Source organism: Ursus arctos, unplaced genomic scaffold (assembly GCF_023065955.2).
Source record: "Ursus arctos isolate Adak ecotype North America unplaced genomic scaffold, UrsArc2.0 scaffold_1, whole genome shotgun sequence".
In the NCBI taxonomy this organism is placed as follows: domain Eukaryota; kingdom Metazoa; phylum Chordata; class Mammalia; order Carnivora; family Ursidae; genus Ursus; species Ursus arctos.
Genome location: NW_026622763.1, coordinates 80,343,589 through 80,368,215, shown reverse-complemented (window position 1 = coordinate 80,368,215; position 24,627 = coordinate 80,343,589). Strand labels below are relative to the sequence as shown.

The 24,627-nt window shown below is 47.8% G+C and overlaps 1 protein-coding gene across 4 annotated transcripts in view; it reads right to left on the bottom strand.

The window, feature by feature from the left end:
* Positions 1-24,627, bottom strand: part of NRP2 (neuropilin 2) — a 113,662-nt gene that overhangs the window by 16,088 nt on the left and 72,947 nt on the right. Inside the window, exons 13-16 of one of the 4 annotated variants that reach the window (XM_026492126.4) lie at positions 17,109-17,371; positions 15,461-15,557; positions 14,269-14,304; positions 1,687-5,224 (exon numbers count right to left, since the gene is read on the bottom strand). In XM_026492126.4, coding sequence (XP_026347911.2) covers positions 4,944-5,224; positions 14,269-14,304; positions 15,461-15,557; positions 17,109-17,371 — 677 coding nt within the window. In that variant the 3' untranslated portion in view covers positions 1,687-4,943. Of the gene's footprint in view, positions 1-1,686; positions 5,225-14,268; positions 14,305-15,460; positions 15,558-17,108; positions 17,372-24,627 lie in introns of those variants that run through there. The other 3 variants (XM_026492127.4, XM_026492125.4, XM_026492123.4) reach the window with 3 other exon arrangements.

The following is a 24,627-nucleotide window of genomic DNA, read 5'->3' as shown; positions in this document are numbered from 1 at the left end:
ATAAAGGGCCAGGTAGGAGCCAGAAAAGACATACTGGGCCTTGACTCTGGTGTTTATAATCCATGGAAACACAATTTCTGTAACATTTATGCTTGGGCTCAGTCTGAAATACCACACTGATAACAGTCCTGTGTTTGACGCCTAAGATTAGAGTCCTAAAGGTCTTTTGCCCTTTTGGGGAAGAGAGAATACGTCTAGAATAAGCCTTGGGACTAGAACCAAAGCAGGGAGAACAACAAGATGCTCAAAGGTGGTTCCAAAAATGGTAATACTAATGAAGCGTAAGTGATGGCTAGTTTAATTTGATCTGGCAAATTTAGTCCCGTAGCTCAGGAAAATGTTGACTGAGCCTGGGTCTTTGCTTGAAATAAGTACTTTCGACATGCTTTCCGTTTACCCTTTACTAACAGGAACAAATGGCTTTAAGGAAAGTCAAGGGTTATTTAGATCCTTGGTCTACATTGGGTGGTTATGGTTTGTCATTAGAGTAACAAACAGTGCCCTAATCATGGGCATTCTACTCTGCTCTCCTGCAGAGGACAGATAGCGACATTTATACTGAGGCATCTGTACTCACAGAGCTTCCTGTAAGATCTGAAAACGAAAAGCCTGCTTCCTTTCAGCACCACTGGGACAGGTTACAGATGTAAAAAATACTCCTTCCTGGATCTAGGTTTTGAGGGGAAAAAGCAGGACTCTGCTGGAAATAGGGTCTTCTGGACATGTCCCTTTCCTTAGGACCTTTAAGGATCATTCTTGGACCTCTGAGGAAGGCTCCTGGGTTGATGGAAGGCTCCTGAGTTGATGGAATGCTCTTAATACGCCCCATGAATCGGGTGGTGGAAAATCCTTCTACAACTTCTTCTTGACCAACATTCAGAAGCATTCAACAGCCCGGAGGTGGTTATTGCCTATATTTTTCCCCCAACCCCCACTGATAGAAATATTTTATGTTAACGAATCACTACCCAGAAAGGAGAACTGAAGAAAAATAAATGTCAACACGATCTGGCTTCTTGAGTAAGTTTCCTCAAGCCCCTCTCAAAGCTTTTGTAGAAAGTTCCTTTTACAAACTGTTCCAGCCTGATGGTTCCAGGTCCATAGTCATCATATAATTATTTTCATTACTTGCTCCAAAATGAAGTCTGGAATATTTTGGAGCCTTGAACATGCTGTAAGTTCCCATATTGTCTGGGAAAGTGCTCAGAAACTGGAGATCAATGTCCCCACGGAAGAAATAACTTGGTAGGAGAGGGGTATGATGTCGCCACTTCTTCTCCAAAGGAAGCTATCTGTCTCCGTAGGGCCGAGGACATGATTCAGCTCCACTGGTCCCATTCCCCCTGGGGCCCCTTGAAAGGAGAGTCCAATCCCCAGGGATTTGCCATCAAGAGAAATTTTGTGGAATCACACTGAGCCATTTAGCACTTAGCAACTTTTGCAAAATCCCACACCAATCATAAAAGTTGGCTCAGCTGCACAAATTGGATAAAACTCCTAACAAGCAGCAATAAAAATAAAAGAAGAAAACGCTGGCATTCAGCCTCAAGGAGAAAACCCACCTACCTCCCACAGCAATGCCCTGTAGCTCAGAAGACGACATGCAAACTTTGGAAACATCAATTTGTTCAAAGCCTACATTTCAACTTTGTTCTCGGAGGCAAGAGGGAAAAAAAAGCCCAGATGTTTGTATAAAAAATATCATCATTTTATTACATTCCACACAATACATTTTCAAATAGTTTCCAATGTCCACAAGTTATTTTGACACACAGGCAACTGAGCAATGCAAGAGATGTCACAGTTATAGGAAGAGGGACTAAGAATAGGAAGTAACTTTAAGTTTTTTTGTTTCGCTGTTGTTCTTTGGTAATTTTCGATTATTTAGGTGTTTGCTTGCCTGCTAGTTTCATTTTAAAGACAGGGTCTTTTTAATGATGGGGTATCAATGTTGGAAATACTACCAGATTTCCTATCCCATTCTGGCTTTAATCCCCAAAATGTGGGATAAGGGAAAAGACAACTTCACTTTATTTTCAGTGTCCTGTTTTGTCAATGGCAATGCTATGATTTTTTCTTTCTTTTTTCTGCCTTTACCAACAATTAGGGGGATAGCAATTGTTAGCATATCAAGGGAGGGATATTTTTTTTTTTTTTAACCCCAGAGATAAGGGTTTCCCTCCTGGAGCTGTTGACATGGAGCCTCTACTAAGGCAGAAACGTTACCAGCCCGAGCTAGACCTCGATTCATTCATTCATTCATTCATTCACTCATTCATTCATTTATATTTTAATAGTTGCTATCACCTCTGTCTTCTGAGAAGCAACTCTAAACACATGCGTGCATGCATTCACCTGTCCAGTCTATTTTTCTTAGAAGAGAGTAATCCTTCCCCCCTCTATGAAATACAGAATTTTGATTTCTAAAGCTGCGAAGCATGATTTTATAGAAGAGCTGCCCCTTGAGCATAGTACCTGGATAATACTATGAAATTTGCTGGGCCAGAGAGAGAGAGAGAGAAAGAAAGAGACAGAGAGAGAGAGAGATGTGACATCCCCAGCTGAACTGCTGGATTCACAAAGATTTGAGCAGTCTCATATTTTCATTTATGGCATGTACATAAAGATGATGCCACATGGGGCATCAGATAAAGACACAGCAAATGCACAAAGTTGTTGTCATCTTCTTTTAAAGAAGGGAAATCCTCAAGGGTATATAGTAACTCAGACAGTTGCTACACTGGCTGGATTTTCCAGGTGTAATTTCCTGACACCATGCCTCCATGGGGTGCCTATAGGGATGTCAATCATTTCAAGGGAATGCCTGGCCCCAAACGCACAACTGGATGTGGACACCTGAGATAAAAAGCCCTTAGTGACTGGCATGGAATTCATCACACGGTATGTGGGGCCCTTGCCCCTCCCCCCTCTCCTGGCTTCTTTTTCCATCTTCAGCTGGGGTAGGACACTTGAAATCTCAAGGTAGCTCATGCTCTAGCCTTTCATCTTTTCTTTCTTGGCAGGGCTGCTGTGGTTGAGACAGAGTAGCTCTTTGAAATAGAATAAGAGTGGGAGAGCACCTTTCTTTCAGAAGGATGAAATAAACCAGATGCGAAAGTGACTGTGTGCTGGAGGGATCTGCGAGCATATCCTGAAAGAATGCTAAAAGTCTCTCTCTCCCAAGCAGCCAAAAAAAAAAAAAATTAATATTTTGCTCTCAGAAGGTACCTGGAGGCTTTCAACCCAGGCAACCACCTTTGGAGAGAATCCTATACTTCCCCAGTGGGTTCCTAGCAGGAAGGTGAGAAATCAACACCCCCAAGGCTGAGCCCCAGTTCGCTAAGCGTCTCGTTAAAACATGCATTTTCTATCAATGTAATTGACTCCATTATTGAATCTATCCTTTGTACAATATCATTAGGCAATTTATCTCCAACATCCCTCTCCCTGCGTTGCTTAGAGAAGACACATGGGCAGCAACAGATTTATTTTCATTATATCCTCTCCCGATGCAGCAACATCTGGAAATGCCAGGCCAGCCTATGAGGGTGTATTTGCCAGATGCTACGAATGCTTTAAGGGGTAGCATACTGACACATGAAAAAAAAAGATTACTTTTTTATAGTCTCATAATATTTAAATAAGTCAGGTGGACAGGCTTATGTTTTAGCGGCTATAGATTCAGGCACACGTTAACACCACGAAAAGAAAGCAAATGATCCCTTTCTCCCCATACTTTACAAATGCCATTACAATGACCAATATAATACCAAAGAATACGATTTTTAACCTTCTTCCTCAATTCCATCCCAAGTCGGGCACAATAACACCCCCCCGCCCCTGGGTGAGGAGACATTTAAAAGACCACATTTCAGTCCTTCCTTCTCCTCCCTTCTCTCCTCCACCTCCTGCTTCCAACTTAAAACAGGCTACTGCTTTTCCTACGCCAGTCTCAGATTTGTTATACTTTATGACTTATTCCAAGATTGGACTTAACTGATAAAAGCTAAACATTCATTATGAGCTTCTCTTTTATAAGGCAACATGAGACAGATTTGCTTCAGGGCTGGAAGTAGAGATGGTTCTGCACACACCCGATGGCTGCTATCTTGCTACTTCAAAGACTCCAGGAGACATGACAAGGGGTCATGTCTGAGTGCGTTGGGGGAATTTCCTCTTGGGTCAGATGGGTTGGGAAAGGGACAGGGATGGGAGGGGCCACATTTTATTTCATGTGGCCTCTAGTTTTTAAGGTACCTGGAGATGACCATGGTAGCCAACAGAAACCCAGCCAGAGCTAGATAAGGCAACAAAAAGCTTCAATCTCTTCTCCAAGTCAACAAAACTAGTACAGTATATTATTTTCTTGTAACATGTACCCCCGGAGAAGTAACACAAGAATTAAAGGGGGTCCTCTGGGAACACACCCACACACTACTCCCCACAAAGAACCAGTCTCTCTCTCACACCCACACCTCCCCCCAACACACACAGCTATTCACACGCGAATGTATACTCTGTACAAACACACGGAGCCAGGTTTCCTCCCGGGTCTCCTGGCAGACTGCCCACCGAGAGGAGGTAGGGGATAAGGCAAGGGGAAGAAACAGGGAACCAGTCTCTGAAAGAAAGCCAGCTGAGCCTTGAGTTGTGAAGAGCTGAGGGGTGTATCTCTTCTCATATTCCAAGATGCAGCATTAGAGTTGGGGGTGGTTGGTTTGGAATCAACAAAAGGAAAAAAAAAAAAAAAAAAAGAACCCGAGGACAATGGTCAGGATGAGTAAAAGCACACAGGGTTTGGGCCCCGAGAGCGAGAGAGACAGAGAGAGAGAGAGATGTCTGAGAGTTCACACAGAGACTAGGCGAGGAGAAAAAAGTGCAAAATCGAGGCAACGTGTTTGCAGTCTTTCGCGTTTGTTTGGGTGCTGTCCTTTGCTTCGGCCTCAGCAGTGCGAGCCGCGGTCTTGCTCTAGTTTAATGGTTAGGGTGGGCTCCACCGCCAGAGGGGCCCCGTTGGTGTAGTGGGAGGTTTTGTAGGTGATGGAGTGATCGGTCTTCTTGGCCGCATAGCGGAACCGGTGGTAGTGAAGCACCAGGGCCAGGGCGACGGAGACCAGCACCAGCACGGCGCCCCCGGCGGCCATTACGTAATACCAGTAGGCTGGGATGGGCTGCACGGGCACCGTGTCCACTGTGGGCTCGGTCCCTGGTAGGAGGGTGCCCCCTGGTGGAGAGACACAGAAGAGTGTTGCTAGGCTGAGAGCATGCAGACTACTCAAAAAATTAATTAAAAAAAAAAAAAAAGAAACACATACATGCTTTGGAGTGGATAGGGAAGGGGACAGGGGAATAGGATGGTACTGAGTATTTTGCTCGTGCCAAGCACTTTCAAATGACTGACATTCTATCCTACTCACAACCTTATGAGACAGGTACCGTCGGACCCATTTCACAGATGAAGTCTAAACAGAGGCTCAGAGAGATTAAATGAACAGTGGTTATACAGCAAGTAAGTAGGTAAGTATGGGAGTCAACCAAGAGCTGCATGATTACAAGGCTCTTTTCTTCTGTTAAACCACAGTTACTCTGTCATAGATAGAAGTGTTATAATTCACACACACACACACACACACACACACGAATGCACACAAGTAAATGATGCTGAAATGAGTTCCGGGATTCCATGAGGCTGATTCTCTGAATGGGTGGAAATATTTGGTCTGGTTGGCCAGCATTCTTAGACAATGTATTAATTAGGCTGGCTAGACTTAAAGGTGAATTCCACTTTGGCTTGCCAAAGCTTCCGTGCCCCTCGAAATCAGCCTGGTCTTGTCTAAACAGGTCAGTTACCACTGTCAAGCCATGACTAACGCATCTTCATTTTTTTTTTTTTAATTGGATAGAGGATCTTAAAACCTGATTGGAAAGACGTTGCAACAAAAAAATGTGGGCACAAATGATAGTGGGTATGAGAGAGAGAGAGAGAATATGACTGAGTGAGAGCCAAGGGAGGGAGATCATTCTTAATCACGGAAAAGACAGAGGAGGGAAGAGAAGCTAACAGAGGATTTCGAAGGCAACCACATTCACTGGCCGGCCTCTGGTTGCCATGGAGATGATGTAGCAGATTTAAGCCCAGGGTAACTCTGGGGAAAGACTGGCTAGAGTCCCACTTGATGCAAAACAGTGCTACAACTTGATTCTCCCAAAGATTTACATCAGATGAGAATCTGGCCCAGAACGGGACTAGGAGCTTTGGAGCTTGCCAAAACCAGACATGATCTTTACTTCTGAAAAATGATGCATGCTTAACCTATGCAAGCTTACATCCCTAGCTGCTTATATCCACTGGTGGTGGCCAGAAAGGTGCATCCCCTCTATCCCTGGGCTCCCCTGAGGGAGAGCCATGGCTGGGAGGGGCCGCTGCCTTCTTCAGCCGTCCTTGGTCCTAGGCTGTGGGAGGATCTCGCTGTTCAAGATGCAGCCAGGGCTCATTTATATTTTCGTGCCTCCCCCACGAGACCTGGAGCCCCTCAAGCAGAAGCACTCGCTGTCCGTTGATTTCCACCCCAGGGTAGGCACAAAGAAGGCGCTCCACAAATGCTCGTGACTAAAAGACTTTCTGAGGTGCAGACTCCTATTTGGGGGTCAGTATTGGCCAAGTCCTCAGCCTGCACACCGGAACACCTCTCTTTGGTTTGGGGAATGGCTGAGGGGTGGGTCAGACCTGATGTTTTCTCAGAAGTGGGAGAAATATGAGAACCTTTTTCTTGGAATATCTTTTGAAGCCTGTCCACCCTCCCAGCCTTTAATCACTGGCTCCCCCAGTGTGAGGGATCCCCTTCCGCTAAGGGGCAGGGTCAGGTGCGGCGGGTTGTGCATTTTGGGCCCTCAGGGATGCCACCGTATGGGAAGAGCTTTGACAGGGGTGTGTCACACCGCAGACATGCCGGCGGCCACATCTAAGCCCCACTCTCCCCTTTCTTCCTTGTCTTCTTCATTACCACCTACTCTATTTTTCTTTATTCCCCAATCATTTCTATCTTTTAATAATTTCATTACTGTAGCTGAGAAAGCTCTTCATCTCCCTCCCTTCCTCCCCCATTTCCTCCCCCTCCCTTTTCCACACTCTCTCTCTCTGTCAATCTTTGTGACCATATTGAAAATTATGCATAGAAACAGAAAGAGAAAGCAAGGCGCTGAAAACGGCTCCTGGAAATGGCCAGCTTGTGAGCCACAGTGAACTGGTGTCAACTCATTATTCAGGTCACCAAGAGTAGCTGCTGCCTGGCAACCATCCTGCTGTTGGATTTTCGTGTGGGCTCAGAAGAATGCACGAGAAGCAACAAAGTGTGTGGGGACGGGCGGAAGTTCCCCAGTGCCAGCCCCCTCTCCCCAAAGGGCATCCTTGGGTTTGCCTCTGATTTCGATTTGGCGCCACAGTGAGAGCCCTCCTCTGACAGGAAAGGAAGGTGACTCGCCCACAAGGGTTAATTCCCCCCCTGAAGCACCTGGCCAGACCACAAAGGTAGGAGCACACTTTTCTGCCAAGCAGGACACAGTCACAACTGTCCACCCTCCCTCCAAATCACACAGTGTCAGGTTCAAAGGCTCGCTCTCCTTCAGTCAAAAGGCTGGTTTTCAACATTAAATACACCCCCTGCCCCCAAGGCTCAGAGTGCCGGGGCTGGGCCTTAACGCTACTCCTAACGTGTTCCTTGTGATAGGGACAACGCTGGGGCGCGGTGGGGAGGATCTGGGGGCCGTGGGAGGAAGGGGAAGTCGCCGTCCATGGATTACATGTTCAGACTCAGAGCTAGACCCCTGGCCTGAGTTCTGCTCTGCTTTGGGAGATGAACCCCACTTTAGGTAGAAGACCTGCTTCCCCTTTCCTACCAATGCTCCCCTCCCCCCAAGTTACCAAAACGAAGAAAATTTTCATGACAAAAGCCATTTTGTGGACAGTGTATTAGCTCCTTAAACGTTTTCCTTGGGTATTTGTTCTGAGAAATGAGAAAACATGCCACATGAGTTTGTGTTTTTAATGTTAAGGGAGTTAGAAAAGAGAAGATCCATTTCATAATTCTCCCCTCATCCCCCGCAGGCAATTTTGGGTGACCCACAGCTGGGGCCAGAGTTTCTCAGAACATTCTCCAGCTAAAGAGACTCAACTCCCACAGGCAGGCAGATCGCTGGTTTGGAATCTGGCTTTGCAGCTGCCTTCGAGGGCTATATACTAAGGCTCGAGCTTTGCCAGATAGAGGAAAGAAAGGTGATAGATCAGTAGGGGTTAAATGTCCTGCCAAAGCAGCAATCCAATGAATGTCAGACGGACAGACGGACGGATGGATGGATAGACGGAGGGACAGATGGATGGGGGAATGTATCTGAAACAACATCCAGATCCCCCAGAAAACATTAATGACCTGCTGGTACTTCACATAACAGTTATCCTTGGAAAGTGCTAGGGATTTGGCTGACTTATACTGTGTAAAAACGTGCCCCCTTCAGACAAATGTCACCTGCCCTAGGTCCCCAGGTTGGTAAATGGCTCTATTTTGGCCCCACTTGTCCCCTTAGTCACATAAGGTGACTGGGCCATTGCTTTGCAACAAAGGAGGCTGGGCTGGTGCCCCAACATGGGAGAAAGACTTTAGCCTTGTCCAGAGCTGGCCATGTGCTGACCCACATGTTCCTTTTGATTGCACTCTTACCACTTATTCACAACCCCCCCTTTCCCCCCTAATTGGAACATGCTTTCGACTCTTGAACTATTTTTCATTAATTACCATCCTCTAATTCTCCACAAAGTTTTCTCATTGTGTGAGATAACGAGAAACAGATATTTAAATAGTCAGTAACTCCAAATGTATTTGCAAGGTTGGGCAGGCTTCCCTCTGTAAAAGTTCTAAGCCCCCTGGAGAAAAGGGGGCAATGCAAAGGCAAGAATTTGAATTGTGACAAACAATACGTTCTAAGAAGTCGCGCGTAGGAGGAGACCAAGGGGGGAAGAGGACACAGTAGGCAGTGCTCCTTCCATTCCTGTTGCGCAGCTAGGGAACTGAATTGCTAACCACTGGGGATGTGACCAGGGCGGCAGCTAGAAGGAGCGGTCACTTCCTGAGTGCTGGGTGCGCGGCTGCGGGCCTCACGTGAATCACCTTGTTTGTTCCTCGTGGCCCTCAGATGTGAGACCTGAGGATCTGAGAGAACAAGTGATTTTCCCCTGGTTTTATCTGGAGGCAAATTGGGGAAGAGGGCAGAGGAGCATGCAGTAAAACCCTGGAGAGGGTGCAGAGCCCTCGGAGGAAGTCCACAGCGCCGGTAAGTAGCAGGGTCAGGACCAGAAGCCCGTGCAGCGAGTCCCTGGCCTGTGCGGGAACCCAGGGGTCAGATAACCTCTCTGGCACACTGCCTGTTTTTGTCCATCCTGGAACAAAGCCACCCTTATTACGTAGTGCTTATGGCCACTCTGGTGCTACAATGGCAGAGCTAAGGACTTGTGACGCAGGGTCTCCTAACGCCCAACACACTGTCTCTCCTTCTGCAGAAGAATTATGCAGACCGCCATCCTAACCGAGCTGGGATGGGACAGAAGTAGTCCTCTCTCTCTGCCCCGACCTCCGCGCAAACCAGTCTGAGGACTAAGTTCCCACTGCATCACGGTAAAGAGAAAGCATCTCCCACAGCTAAGTTTATAAAATGTCCTCTGGACCCGGAGGAGTCACCCAGGTCTCCGAAAGAAATGTTTTGAGGGACACCAACGGTAGGGCATCTCTCAGAGGAAGAAAAAAAGGCTCAGCGCAAGTAAGAGCTGTGTAGGCCCGGCCTCTCTGCAGAGTCCCTTCCGTGCAGGTTGAAAATGAGGTGCCGGGGAAGGAGTACTTCAGATAAAAGGCTTGTTTAATTTGTGAGATTAAACAAACAACCAAAAAGAGGGTCGCCTCTCTACAAGAGTTTACAGAAGATAGTAGGAGAATGTGGTCACGCCTACTGATCTGTTTGGAAGGAGAATGTTAAAGTACGAATCTCCCAGAGACATGACTCCTCGATTTGCCTTATGAGCAGCGTATGGGGGGTCCTCGGAAGGCTTCCACGAGGCTAGCAGACACTGCACTCAGCTCCCACATCGCTCCACAATGCCTCTAAATTCAGATCTGTGGCTGCCTGGAGTTTCGGACACGTCTCTTCGGTGGCACTCTCTTCTCGGAGAGAGGCAAAGTCAGTGGAAAAAAACTGTTCTTCTCCCCTTAGAGAAACTGACGTTGGCAGCTGTTTAGATGAATGGGAAGCTTCCCGGGCGGGGCACGTCAGGCCCCTCTGTGACAGGAGAGGCAGCCTGCGCGAGCAAACCCCACAAAGAATGCCTCAGTGTCCCCTTAGGCAAGCAATGGCAGCCAAGCAGTGACGCAGTTCACACACATCTGATCTCCATGCTTCCTTGCTCAGCAACACCTAGCCTTCATCTGGCAGCTGGAGACGTCAGGGGAGGGGGATGAGGAGAAGGACTCACACACCACAGCTGCCTATCTGGAAGCCTGGCAGCCGTTAGGAATACTTCTCTGCCTTTCATCTCGCACCCCATCTCGGAAGTGCTTCTAGGAGAGAAGAGCGGGGAAGCCAAAGAGAGTTGGAATCCAAGGCCAAGCCCAGGTCCTGTGCCCTGAGATGGGGGACACTACGCTGGTGGGTGACACCTCTAGGGAGTGAGGATGGGGATAAAAGAGGAGAGATGGCGAGGGGAACTGGCAGAGATGGACCAGTCAGCGCCGAAGAAACAGAATTTAAAACCCGAGGCAAACCCCAGCCAGCTCTGTCGCTACCCCAGATCGAGTCTCTCATAGGACAGGCCCCCTCTATGCCCAGGAGACTGGCTGAGATGTTCACCTGCTCCTGGTTTCCACTGGGCGAAAATGGAGCAGGACTGTGGAGAGGGAAACCCAGAGATGGGCCCTACAGCTCTCAGCACTGCTCTGAGACATAAAACCCAGGCTCACAGCCGTTACTAAGAGATACTGATGTTCCTTTCAGCATCCACCAGTGGTAGACACAGTGGTTCTGAATCCTTTACTGTAACACCCCACCCCCACCCCCCGTCAGTGCACCGGTGCCTGGCATTTCCATGGGTCTCTAATGGGGAGGGTACCAGCCCCAGTCTCTCTGCTCCTGCATTGTTCAAAGTCCCCAGCCTCTAATGTGAGCAAAACCTCTTGCTTCTACTGCGAGCTGCTAAAAATAACCACCTGGTCAACAACTACAGAGCTCTGATCATGGGCTTCCCATATTTTTACTGGCTTCTTTATTATTCTTTTTTCTTTTATTGAAAAAAGAAAAGTATTGGTTAAGAGGAAATAATCCATCATCTTAATTATACCACTTTTTGGTTCTTTCTTTTTTCTCTTTTCCTTTATACAGTTTTTCATTTGTTAAAGCTCAAATTCTAGAAAAAGATACATGACGGCACTATGTTTATAGCCGCTGCTAAAAAAAAAAAAAAAAAAAAAAAAGGAAGAAAAAAAAAACGCACGCCCAGGCTACATTGTTTAGAATGTGACTCATAACAACAACACAAGTCTTCTTACAAATCACATGACAACGCAGTTTATTCATTCTCTCTCCTCCTCGTTCCTTCCCTACACGTTCTCTTTTTCTCTATGGCTTGTTTCTCTTCATTACCGACTCACACCCTGGTTTACAATCAAAGTACACACACTAAGCAGAAAACACAAGGTGACTGGAAAATGTTTCATGGCAAGCAATGAGTAAGAGGCAGAGAATGGAAGGCACTTTAAAATATAAAAGATCAAGAAACCTCATAAGACCCGCCCGGAGACCACTTTTATTGCATTTCCTTAAAGATTTACCTAGTACACATCGTTCTCTCCTGAAGAATGAGATTGCTTCTGTCTCATGGTTAATTTATAATGGAAAAGAAAAACAACCCGGATTCAAAAAAAGCCGTACTAACAATGTAACCGCCTATTGTGATTAGCGTTACACCATCAACTTTCCACATCCGGCCTGCCCAAACCTGATTTCTCTCTGTTTCCCTTTTTGAGTGAAAAGGCTGATTTAACCCCAGGACACCGACACTCCCAACGGGGCTGCCTGCCGCTGACCAGGAGAGGAACGCTATGCCAGTCCCTCACTAGGTTAGACAGAGCAAATGGTCGTCCTCTTTCCTCTCCCCAGTGGAAGGCTTTGCTTGAGTCAAAACACAGTTGCATGCTGAGGTCAAAGGGGCCTCGGCCCAAAAGAAGACCGGCCCTGAGTTCACCTGGCTACCGCCTTCAAGTTCCGTGTACAACTTGCCAATGTGATAGAAATTGTCCATTTTCAATTCCAATCCTGCCCTTGACTCTACGTTCTTTGGCCAAGTCTCTGCCCCCCAAGACTTGGTTTCCTTCTTCCAAAATGCTCAGAGACAACAGCCAGCCAGGGGCCAATCCATGCCACCCTTGTGCTGCTTTTGCTTAACCCCCGAATCAGCCCATCGGGAGCGCTGGAGATGCTTACCTTCAAGTCACTAAGCCCTGTGTTTATTTTGGCTAAGTGAGCTCTGTGGCTCTGATGATATTTTATTTATATATTTTTTACAAGAGAACATGACTGGACTGCGAAGCCTCACGGTAAACACAGCCTCAAGGAGAGCACATGCGCCCTGCTTTGTGGATTCTCTTACAGAAGCAAAGCACTTAGCCCTTGTACTTGTCAGTCATGGACTCAGACACGCGGGCTCACACACCGCAGTGTCTGTGGCCGTTGTTCTAGGTCTTTGGCCAGCCTTCCTGGGAGCTTTGAGTCTTAACGAGCAGGTTTGACTTGCCCAACAGAAACATTACCTTGGGTCCTGGAATTCCAAGAACTTGAACGGCAACTGTGATGGAGTGAGTCAGTTCGGATCTCAGCTTCCCTCCCCACACTTAGTCCCGCATTAACATCAATCTCACCCCCAAAGAGCATCAGCGCCCGCCCAGGAACACACTTCATACTTTCAAATGTGCCGTGGGGCACGGGGATGGCGTTCGGGAGGCAAGGAAGGGGGAGAAAGAAAGAAATTGTGTTTTGTGTGGGTCTGTCATTCTCTTTCCTGCCAGGCCCCCCTCCCCTCCACTGTTGTCTTAGAGGGTGATAAGTGGACAGTTAGGCCAGATGATTTGGAGTCAAAAGCGCATCTAGGTGGTAAACCGGGAATTCATCTCTTTCTAGCCAGGAGCTGGACAGATTAATGAGTGCGAAGATAATGCGTCTAGACTTCAGATATAAAAATGCCTTCCCTTATCTCTGGAATGCTGTCCCCTCTGGGGTGAAGGCCAGCCGGGGCAAATAGGGCACAGCAAGCCTCACAAATGTTTGCATGAAAAACCCTGGGCATCAGGTGAGGGGGAGAGTTGGCGTGTGCCCTGCCACCCAGGCCGACAGAATGGAAGCCCTTACAGTGGCTTCTAGACACTCAGCGTTGGACAACTGGCTGGAAACTTCATCGGTATCAAGTCACAGGAGAGCAAGGAGGGCAGAGGGTGAACCCCGCTGCCGCCCCCCCCCAGCACAGACGTTACCACCACCCACGCTCCTACCATGAGGCTGGCACCCCAAATTCTTCTCTGCTCTGCTCTTTACTTTGTTAGGGAGAAAATGTCCTGTCTGGTTTTCAGTCCCATATTTAGATGCTCTAACCCCAGTCGGCACATGTGCCTCCCCTTTGCCTTTACCAGGCACCGGCTCCAGCATTCTGCAACCTTTTCTCCTCGGGGTCATCACTCCCTGTGTCTTTTCCCTAACTTTCTAGCCTCGCGAAACTGCCTGCCACTGTACCTCACTGAGGGTTCCCTGGGACCGCTGCCTTGGTGTTCTGCAGCTGGAAAGTCACCGTCTTCAGGCGAAAATAAATCATTGCCACCTCATTTCACTTTTAATTTACTACTGATTTTTGTTGTTGTTCACTCTCCCCCACAGCCTCTCCTTTCTCACCATTCATGCATTTTCAGCCTCATTGCTCCCCGTTGGACAATGCAAGGCTGAAAGGTTTATCTGTAACCTATTTGTCTCTATTATAGGTTTCTAAACTTTAATTAAACAAGAGACAGGGAGATCTCAATCCTCTTTCCTGGAATCTACAGGTGTTGTTGGTGCCATCTAGTGGCGGGAAGGTGCGGTGTCTGTTTTCTCTTGAGAGATTTGTCAAGTTTGGAGGTTCCTTCCCCCACACCAAATTCACATCACATGGGTGGAAGAAAAAGACATGCAAAAAATAAAAAATTTTTTTACCTTTAAAATTCTCACCTGCAAAAGCTGTGATGGGTTCTGGGGGGAAAAAAAAGAAAAAACACTGAGTTAGATAAGGGGAAGAAATAATGAGGCAGGTATAAGGTATGATGAAGATGACTTTTTGTAATACCCCACGGAAAGTGTCCCCATATCCTCCTCATGCTCTAGGCTGTGTCTAACACATCATCATCACAGGGGATGGGTGGGTGGGGAGAGATTCCCAAAGTGCTTTGGAAGAAAAAGTCCTTTATAGAGCAATGGGTCTCAAAAGCATCGTCATCAGTCATTTACCACCGATCACTTTCTCAAAGCCTGGATTATGTTTAGATGCCCGGGGCCTGAAGGGACTTGGGTGGTCCCAGGTGCTTCTGACATCATCAGGCACACACACATCCAGGACCCATGTGCCAAGAAAAGCCCTCAGTGAGTGATTACAGTCACTCTGCCGAGTAAAGGCAGGTCCTGTTCCTTCTCAGGATTGCCTCTTGCTTTTGGAAATGTCCACGGCGCTCATGGGAGATGGTCAGGATGCCCTTGGGGGTGACCCGGGTAAAATGTGTGCATCTTCTGTAGGCTGGCCTCTCAGCACTTCTGTCCAAAGGGACAGTCATGGTGTCCTTCCTGTGTTGGTCACCTGGCATGCAATGTTTAATCTTACAACTGTGGGATCTTGGGCATTGAAGGTATTAGCTTCAAAGCAAACTCTAAAATCTTACCTCACCTGCCATAGTTTGCCCTGCAATTCATTCACGTAAAGGAACAACTTGGGTAATTGTTATCAGTCTGATATAACACATGTACTATTTTTGCTCACCAGTGAAGGCTTCCACTAAAAACATCAAACCTTTGCAGCATGTAATTCTGACTGGCAGCTGCTCTCATCCTCTAGCATTTTCTTTGCTAAAAGCTGGAGTTGATGATGGGGTCTTGGCACCCCAAGTCTTTAAATACTTATTGCATGTCTATTTCTGAATGGGAACAGGAATAGAAGACTTCACCTCATTTCACACCCCTCCCATCCTGAATGCAGCCTAAGATACAACTACATTCATACCTCACCTCCTGCATAGACCGGTGCTGTTCTGCCCACTGGGTACAACTAGGTTTGAAAATGGCGTGCTTTCTCCTCTTGTATATCCCAGCCCCTGGTGTCTTATTTGGAAGAGCCACAAAGAGACAGGTATTCACGTACCCATACAGTTCTCCAGTGGGACATCAGTGCTTATCCGAATGTCATCAATGGCAATTTCTCCTGAACGTCCTTTTCCTATGACTCCCTCAAACACAATCTAGAAGCCAGAAGAACAAGAGCCATGGTTAACCGAGCTCCCTGGTTCAAGCAGTGCAAAGATTTCCAGTTTTCTGTTAACTTCAGCTTAAAATGTGTGTGTGTGTGTGTGTGTGTGTGTGTGTGTGTGTGTTACTGTACCTGGTACACATCTGTTGACCACATGGCTATGTACTTGAAATCTTAATCTAAAAAGAGTTGGTTCAAATCAAATGTATATCTGAAGGGATTAAAAATATATATACCAAGGTGATGTTTATTGTTGTCCAGTAAGTGGAATGTACTGATTAAAAGGACCAGAGTCAGGACATGTTTCAAGGAGAGTTGAACTGTCCCTAGCCATTTTTGAGGTTCTTTTCTCATAAATCCTTCAAACGTCCAGTGCAGGTATTTGGAAACTCAGAGGACACAACAGGTGGGGTGAGAGAAACACAATACACTGGGCTTGGATCGCCTCTGGCGTAACATTGTCTTACGGCTCCCTTATGACAACTAGGAGGGAGAGCGTTTTTTCCCTCACCCACAGTTTACTCAACACCTACTATGTGCAGGCACAAGGACAGTTACAAAATCTAATCAGCAGGACCCTCTGTCCAGAGAAGCTCACCATCTGGCGGGTGAGACAAAAATGCAAACACGTTCTCACAGTACAGCGCACAGTGCGTTAAGGTTTATAAATGGGGATGCAGGTGGGGGTGGGGCGGAACCAGGACACCTTACAACCTGCAGAGCGACTGCAGGCTGCACACCGAAGCCCCTCCGCTCTGTGGTCCTCAGTCATTCCCCATTCTCACCCTCCCTAGCTTCTCTCTGCACACGAGCACATGTCCTCTGGCAAGCCGAGCGAGCAGTTGGCTGCCTCACCAACCATCTGTTGCTGCTTCTCGTCTGGGGAGGAGCAGGTTAATGCTTTGGCTGGTTCTCAGTCACCTCTTCCACCGTGTCTACTCCTACCCGAGCCTCAGCCACAGCTGTGCATACCCATCTGTGCCTCAGTCTTGCGCTCCGTGGGGCAGAGATCATACAGCTCACCTCCTGGAGCTGTGGGGAGAAAAGCCACTCGTGCGGGAGTCTCTCTGGTCTGCTGGCCACTGAGCGCAAACCGCCACCCTCCCCTTCCCGCGCCCACGTGCCCGGGAGCTGGCTGGCAGGGTTTTCCCCTCTCCCTGGAGTGTGAGGGGGCTCCGCGCGCTTCCTCCCTCGTGTGTGGAGGCCGGTTGTATTTATTTCCCTGGCTTCTGTGTCCCTTTGTCAGCCTACCTGATAGCAATCTAAACTAAAATGGAGAGAAGAAACATTTGTTGGGAAGGTTTCAGCAATATAAAAGGCAATAGGAGGAACAAAGAACCAAGCCTGGGTGTAGAGATAGGCACATTTTGAATAACAAATAAGAGTGTCATTTAGTTGCCATGGCAATGTGAGAAACACAATGAAAACAGCAGCGCTTAACCACGTTCCCTAATGATGAATGGGCACGGCCCTTTGAAATACTGAAATACGGATCACAAAGATTCCCCTGGATCTCTGCACCCACCTCCTGGCACCAGCCTACCTGATACTCCATGTCATAGCTGGGCAAGATGATCCGCCCGTGCTTCCACTCATTGCCCTGGTCCTCGCGGATGACCCAGAGGAGCTTGCTCTCCTGGCTGGCTTCGCGCACCACCTGCAGCGCCACCCCGTGGCCGCCCGTGGCTTGATACTGGAATTCCATGCACACGGGGCTCCGGGGCAGGTGCACGGGAGGGCTGATGAGCCGCGCGTACTGGCCCTCTCTCCGGCCATCGCTCTGCAGCCGCAAGAAATTCCTGTCATCTGTGGGAAAGAAACCCAGAGTTTCCCATTACAACACTGGGGAAAAAGACCAGTTTGCGGCAGTGCCCCCACTTCCCCGCCCCCCTGCCCCGGAGAAAGCCAGAACCAGAGTTTGGGGGTCTTGTTTAATCATGTCCTTGTTCTCCAGGCCCTCTGTTTCCTTCTCAAGGTTCTTACAGATCTTGGCTCAAAAGCTGCTTCCTTTTGGAGCCTTTTCTGGAGACTGTATGTCAGGTTGGTCCTTCCTGCCTATTTCTTGGTATCGCTTTCTCTGTGCCTCGTCTACGGATGGCACTTGGTGTGGTTGGCCTTACATCTTGGCTGGTGGTGTCTTGTGCCTGTCTCCCCCACCCTGAGATTTGAAGATGCCAGACCCACGTCTTATTCACCACTGGCTAACCCAAAGGGCCAATGCAGCCTAATGAACTAAATAATAAGGGGGCGAGGTGGCTGCTAGACTGGAAGATGATTCTAGCCAGGGGGCTTATGCTTCAAGCCTTTGTCATCTTGGCTGGGCACTGTCCAAATGGAAGACATTTCAAACCATCTGTCTCCACCCGTGCTACTAGGTGGTACCTGGACTCTAGTGACCATCAGAAGCCAGCATCAACCTCAAGCAGAAGAAGGGATGGTGGCTGTGGAGGGGTAAGCCGGGGGGCCTGACACCCTACTCCTTCCCTGTCCAGCACGGGGAGGCCAGAACTGGCCTTTGTCAGAAAGCCAGGCAAACAGAGCTCCACTGAGAACAGGCACAGTCATCATCACTAATGAAGGCTACGTGTTTAATAGAGAATATACACCGGATGGGAAATCAAGGTTTCACCCATCCGAATGTTTGGAGGGTGGGCCTTTTGGCTGATTAGTTTTCAAATACATCAGACACTGTGCAGAAGAAGGAGGTCTTGTTGCCATTTGCAGACCTCATGCCCTGCAGACACGGGTATGGGGGCCTGCACCTGCCAACCCCATGTGCCCAGGAGCATTCTGGCCACTTGTACAGAAAACAGGTGGCACTGGAGAAGAAAATCTCACTGCCTCCTTTTGGCCCTGAAACATCTTCTGCTGAACACTTCTGCAAGGTGGCAGGGGGTGATTCACACCACACAGCCAGCACTCAGACACTTCAGAAGCATGTTCATGTGACACATGTGCACCCAGCTTTCTTATTCACCAGGTACTGTGAACATTCTGGGCTTGCCAGGGGAGAACAGGCAAGGAAGGACTCCAGAGCCCTAAATCAACAGGTTACTCTCTGGACCACTGGTTGGCTGCTGCTACTCCTGCTGACATCGTTGTTCTAGCAAGAATGAGCGTGTCACTGTCCTCCCATCACTGGCCCCTCTTTCTCCCATCTCTCTCCCTCCTTCCTGGCCCCTCTAAGCCCTTCCAGTTAGATTCTCTAGGATTACTGCTCCAGAAGCCACCCTCCCCTGAAGTCAAATCAGACCAGTTTGATGCATAGTTGGGATTCCAGTTTGTCTCCTTAACCATCCAGAACTACATGTCTGATACCCCCACAACAGGAGACCCCTTCAAGGCCAGCGTCAGCACAGATAACCAGGCAGCTGTCCACAGCAGAGATTTCAAAGGAGGTGATCGGCCAAGGGAGGAGACACGGGTGCCACAGCCCGACACTCCAAGATCTCCCAAACCTACGCTTCCCCTATCAGATCCCATCACTACCACCGTTCATGATAATAATTATAAGTCATATTTGCAGAATGCTCTGCAGCTTCTAAAGCACATTCACGTGCATTACTTCGTGTAATCCTTCCTAAACGCTTGTGAGAGCTATGGCTTCTGAACCTTATTTGTACAGGATGAAGACACAGACGTCAGAAAGGTTCCAGCGACTTATGCAAAGTAGAGAGGGTGGTGAGGCCCATTCTGGCCCATTCCAGCGACTTATGCAAAGTAGAGAGGGTGGTGAGGCCCATTCTAGCTAATGCCTCTTTTCTCTCCACAACTCGAACATTCACTGACTGCACCACTGATGTTACCTTGTTTTTAAAAAGACTCGAGGCCATTTCTCCTGCATTTCAGCAGGTAACTACCCACTGCCTTGCGCTGTAATTAACTGTTTCGTGTGTGTCTTTCCCATCGCTCCAGTTCTAAGACAGAGTCCCAGGCGTACACATATAAAGGTTAATACTCTGCTGCTTCTCCCTGCCCCTAGACGGTGACATAGATATGCCGCTACTCAAGAAAATTTTGCTCCCACAGATGAATGAATGACAAACACAGGGATAAAGGAACGCTATGAGGCTTTATATTCTCACAAGACTCGAGAGCAGAGGGGGAATCAGCCAGCCTTTGGCAATCCCTCAGACTCTGATAATCTCTTCACAACTCCCTCCCACTCTCCTGAGGCAACACCCCTTTCGAAGGTGAGGTGAGCTGATAATAACAGTGACCTGGGGATGCACCACGGAGCCACCAGTGAGAACCCTCCCCCCACCAGACGCTCTCGGGCTCTAGTGATTTCCAAGCCCTGACTGCTTCCACCTAGATAGAAAGGAAACCAGATTTCAGACTTATTATTCAGCCTTCTTCCTTCACAGTTTCACAAATAAGACCCACTTGCTGCTTGAAAATTGCTTGGCAGAAATACTGTCACTTGTGAATTTACATTCTTAAGCGGCAGGGGATTCATAGCATAATGGTTAGAATTTAGTAAGTCAAATGTGTGTGGAGGTGGAGAAAGCCACGCTGGCGGGGTTTTATCTGGGTCTGTTCTGTTTACCCACCCTGTTGCTAAAACTTCAGGCATCATCAGGCCAGAGGTCTCCCGGGCTGCTGCGGCCCCGGACCCCAGCTAGCCCCCTCCTCCCCCCTCCTCTGCTCTCTCTCCCACAATAAGACGATAATCGCTCCGCATGATTTAAAGGACCACTGGAAGACCGGGGAGTTAATGCTGGTGGCGTGCTAAGCACGAGCGGCTGAAGGATCATAATTCAGTGCTGACATCTACGCTAATCCATAGTTTGCAGAATCTCAAGACAAGCAGGCCTCTGAATTTCACTTAGTTAAATCATTTGTGCCCCACTTGTCTGTTAAGTGCTATGAGCTCGAGGGAAGAAAGATGATATGTAAATTTAAGGAATTAGCAGTAGACATCAGTCAGAGGGACTCTGAGCTGCAAAACGTCCCCACCTGTCACTGAGAAGGGCCTGATTAGAACCAGGACAACACACGAAGGAATGGCTTGGACCAGGCCAGGCCCAGGGGAGGGGGCAGGAAAGGCAGGGGCGAGAGAACTGGTGTTCGCTGAACACCTACTGTGTGCCAGCTACGGCGCAGGAAGTGCCGTCTGCCTTTTCTGATGGGATCTTCCCTGGGAAATCCAGGTCCGTGAAACAAGTATTGCTTTCTCCATTTTTACCAGAGAGGAAACGGAGGCTCAGAGAACTGGAGGCATGTGTCCGAGATGGCTGCTAGAGAGTGAAGCACCACACAAGTGAGCAGAATCGCCAGAGCACGGCCGCTCATCGGGGCTGGAACCCTCGTCTACTGCTCACCCATCATTTAAAGCCTCAGTCTCCCCGTCTATAAAATGGGTATAATAAGAACATTACTGGAGAGGGCTGTGAAGAGAAGGAACTCAAATAGGCCATGTGAAATACAGGGATACAGTAAGCGCTCAATAAAAGCTATGATCTTTATTACTACTACTACTATTGCTACACGCACTGCCTCCAATGCTTGCCTTTTTTTTTTTTTTTTAAAGAAACAAAAAGGGTCAAAAGAGCACTAATAACCTGGGAAGACCAGTCCTAGACTCACAAGGAAATATGGTTTGGCCGGAGGGCAGTGAAGACGCTCTCTGGGGTCATTCAGTTCCCTGATCCATCCCTGCCCCCAGCAATCAGCCGGCCCCCACTTGTGCACAATGCACTGTTTACCACATGTCCTTCCTGTCACTCTATGGTAGGTGAAATAAAATACGATATGATTCTGGAATGAGAGTGGGACCTCAGGAGACAGTTTAGACCAGGTCAGCCCGGCTGCCCAGAGGAACCACGCTGAAAACATCCCCAGAACAGCTGTCCACCCTCTGCTTTAAATTCTCCAGAGAAGGAGTTTCCATAGGCCACATCGGCAATGTGTTTTCTGGGTCACAACCCTAACTGTCAGGAACTTCTTAAACTCAGTTTTAAGTTTTCCTGCTGTCATTTAGACACATGTCCTCCTCCTATCCTTGATGGAGCACAGCCAATTTCTGTCCTCTGACTTGGAAACATTTTCACTCGTGAAGAATTCAGACCCTGAGTCTTCACTTTCTTGGGAAACTCAACCCTTGCCTCTTTAAATGTCCACTTTGGGGGGCTTTTGTTATGGTGGTAGGTCTATACTAATGCTCCTCTAAGCTGAGCGCTTCAGTTCTTCGAAGTCACGGCACCCAAAAGTGTGCTGTGAGCGAAGTCCGTTCTTGTAGAACATTCTAATTTATGGCCCACCACTGCCAGACCCAGAGGAAGTTGTAAGCATGTGGTGGCTGTCGATTACTTGACAGAGCAAAGGGCTGGCATGGCGCAGGTGGGCCCCATTAGCCACTGAGCTGGACTTCAAGGAAAAGCCCTTTGGGTTGTTAAGAGGTCCCCAGACATGACAATTGACCAGCTAAGAACCAGCTCTGCCTGCTGGACACTGTCTTCCTGTTCTTGCAGCTGATGGCAGTGATGCCGGCCATGGAGAGCTTCCAACCAAAAGACAATAGAAAGGAAATAACGTTCAGTTGCTGAAAGAGAATGAAGAAATAATGTCCCAGAGATACAATCCCTCTCCTCCCGGACCTGACATATTTGGGAGGCATTCTGCTAGGTTCTTGACTCAAAACATCTGTTGTTGCCCGTGACACAGGGAAAATAATCCCATGGGAACAAACAACAGGAGTTCGAAAGGGCAGTGAGGACGTGCAGAGGACAGGGTGGTTCGGGCATTTTAACCTGCTGCTGTCTCTAGAAAGGATCTGATATTTCACCTGGCGATTTATGGCCACACCTGGCTTCGGCTGCATGAGCGCGTGTGAACACGTGACTGTGGTTGGCCTAACAGCCACAGAATCGGTCGTGTCCACACCTTCCCAAACCCTGAAGTAAATCACCAGTCTGATCGTCCTCGCTATCGCAAAGCCAAACGCACCATCTGTCCGACACACATATCTCCTGGCTAGCATCTTGCCCTCCTGCTAAAACTACCATCTGAAAGAATACTTAGTGCTGCAGGAGATGTAATCTCTTTGTATAGGTCATGCTTAAAACATGAGTCAGCCCCTCAGCTGGCCTCCCAAGGTCAGTCTATCTCTGCTAAGGCCCTCAAATTAACAACCGGTTAAGGGAAACACTGACTTTGGATGAACTCTGCAGGATGTTCTCAAGGTTTACAACTGACCATTTTGTGGACATTTGAGGTTTCAGGTCTGGTCTTTGCAGAAGTCTTCCTAGAGCTGGCTTTTAAAAAAATTTTTAAAAATTTTTTTATTTTTGTATGTCAGCTTTCATGAAGGTTTTACAACTGAGGCAGTCTTGTCATCATTCTACCCCTTCATTATCAATCTGCACATTGCTGGGGAACTCAGCCAATCGTGACTTTCAGAAAAAAAGGAAACAAAACAGATGAACATAGGGGAGGGGAAGAAAAAATAAAATAAGAGGAAAGCAGAGAGGGAGGCAAACCAGAAGAGACTCTTAACTACAGGGAACAAACTGAGGGTTGCTGGAGGGGAGGTGGGGGATGGGGTACCCGGGCGATGGGCATGAAGGAGGGCACACGGTGGAATGAGCACTGGGTGTTGTTTGCAACTGATGAATCACTGACTTCTACCTCGGAAACTAATAATATACTGTGTTAATTAAATTGAATTTAAATTAAAAATTTTTTAAAAAAGGAATACTAGCTTCTCTTCATTGCTGTCTTTTCTATAAAGTCAGAGATATTTTACTTCCTATTTTCCTTAAAGAAGAGCCTCTCTGCTTCCTTCTCCAATGGAAGGTATTCTTTGAATATTGGCTTTCTCTTAGCCAACTTGCTCCTGGTCTGTAATCGTCTCCCTCAGTCTGAGCCTGAGAAGGTCTTGCCTGTGTCAGAGCAGGGGCTGCGCCTCGCCACATCACCCTGTTTCCGAGGGCGACTCAAGCTAATGCCAGGGCAGAGTCTTGATCCTTTGCTGTGTTGGTCCCACCTACGGGGGAGGTCTGTTGAGTTCAGAGAGAGCTGCTTTTTCATCCACAGTGACTACTAGCTCCCTGTCAAATATCAAGCCCATCATGAGCAAGTTCACCCATCAATTCTTTTTTGTAATTTCTTTGCAACCATCTACGTTCCCCCACCCCCAACACACACACACACACACACACACACTCTCTCTCTCTCTCTCTCTCTCTCTCTTTCTTAATCCTGTGCGCATGTCACCCAGTGAATCACAGTTCTGGTCCTCTCCTCTCGTGGAGTTTATAAGTGGCCCAATCTGCATCCAAACAGCCCCCCCCCAATACGTTAATAACTTTACCACTGACATATCTGACGGAATAGCAACCATTAACAAAATTCGAATATTTCGGAACACTGTTTTCTTCGTCTTGAGCTTGTTTTTGAATCCAGAGTAAAGGTTTTGTTTTCTCAATCCAATAAACATACGAGTGCTAGGCAGCCAAAGCTCCGTCTTTTCATAATGGTGTACTGTTGCGAGTAGGCACTGCCGGCTTTCTTTACTTTTTTAATTTCATTTTATTTTCTATTATTTATTTATTTAATTTTAAGTAGGCTCCGTGCCCAGCGCGGGGCCTGAACCCACAACTCTGAGACCAAGAGTCGCACGCTCTACCAGCTGAGCCAGCCAGCACCCTGCCTGTTTCCTTCATACCATTTCCACGATTTGGAGTTATTGACATGAAGTAATACTGTAACCATGCTTCACGAGGTCAGGAAACGTAGAAAAGAACACACATGGAGGGATGCCCCACGCTTGAGAATTCTGAAACTGACCTGCCATGGTACGCTCTTTCTCTAGTCTTCTTGTCCCATTCCTGACAATAATGATAACAATAGTAATCCTAACTATTATTATTACTACCACTGTTATTGCTATTATTGGTATTACTTAGTATTTACTTTTTTTTTGGTCAAATGAAATAGTTCCTCCCCTATCTAATGCTGTGTTACCTGCTTACCTTACTATGGTTGCTCCCCGAGGTTGAATGACACGATGACACTGGACACTCCCACCAGAGGGACCACAGAGAAGGCACGTCCACCTA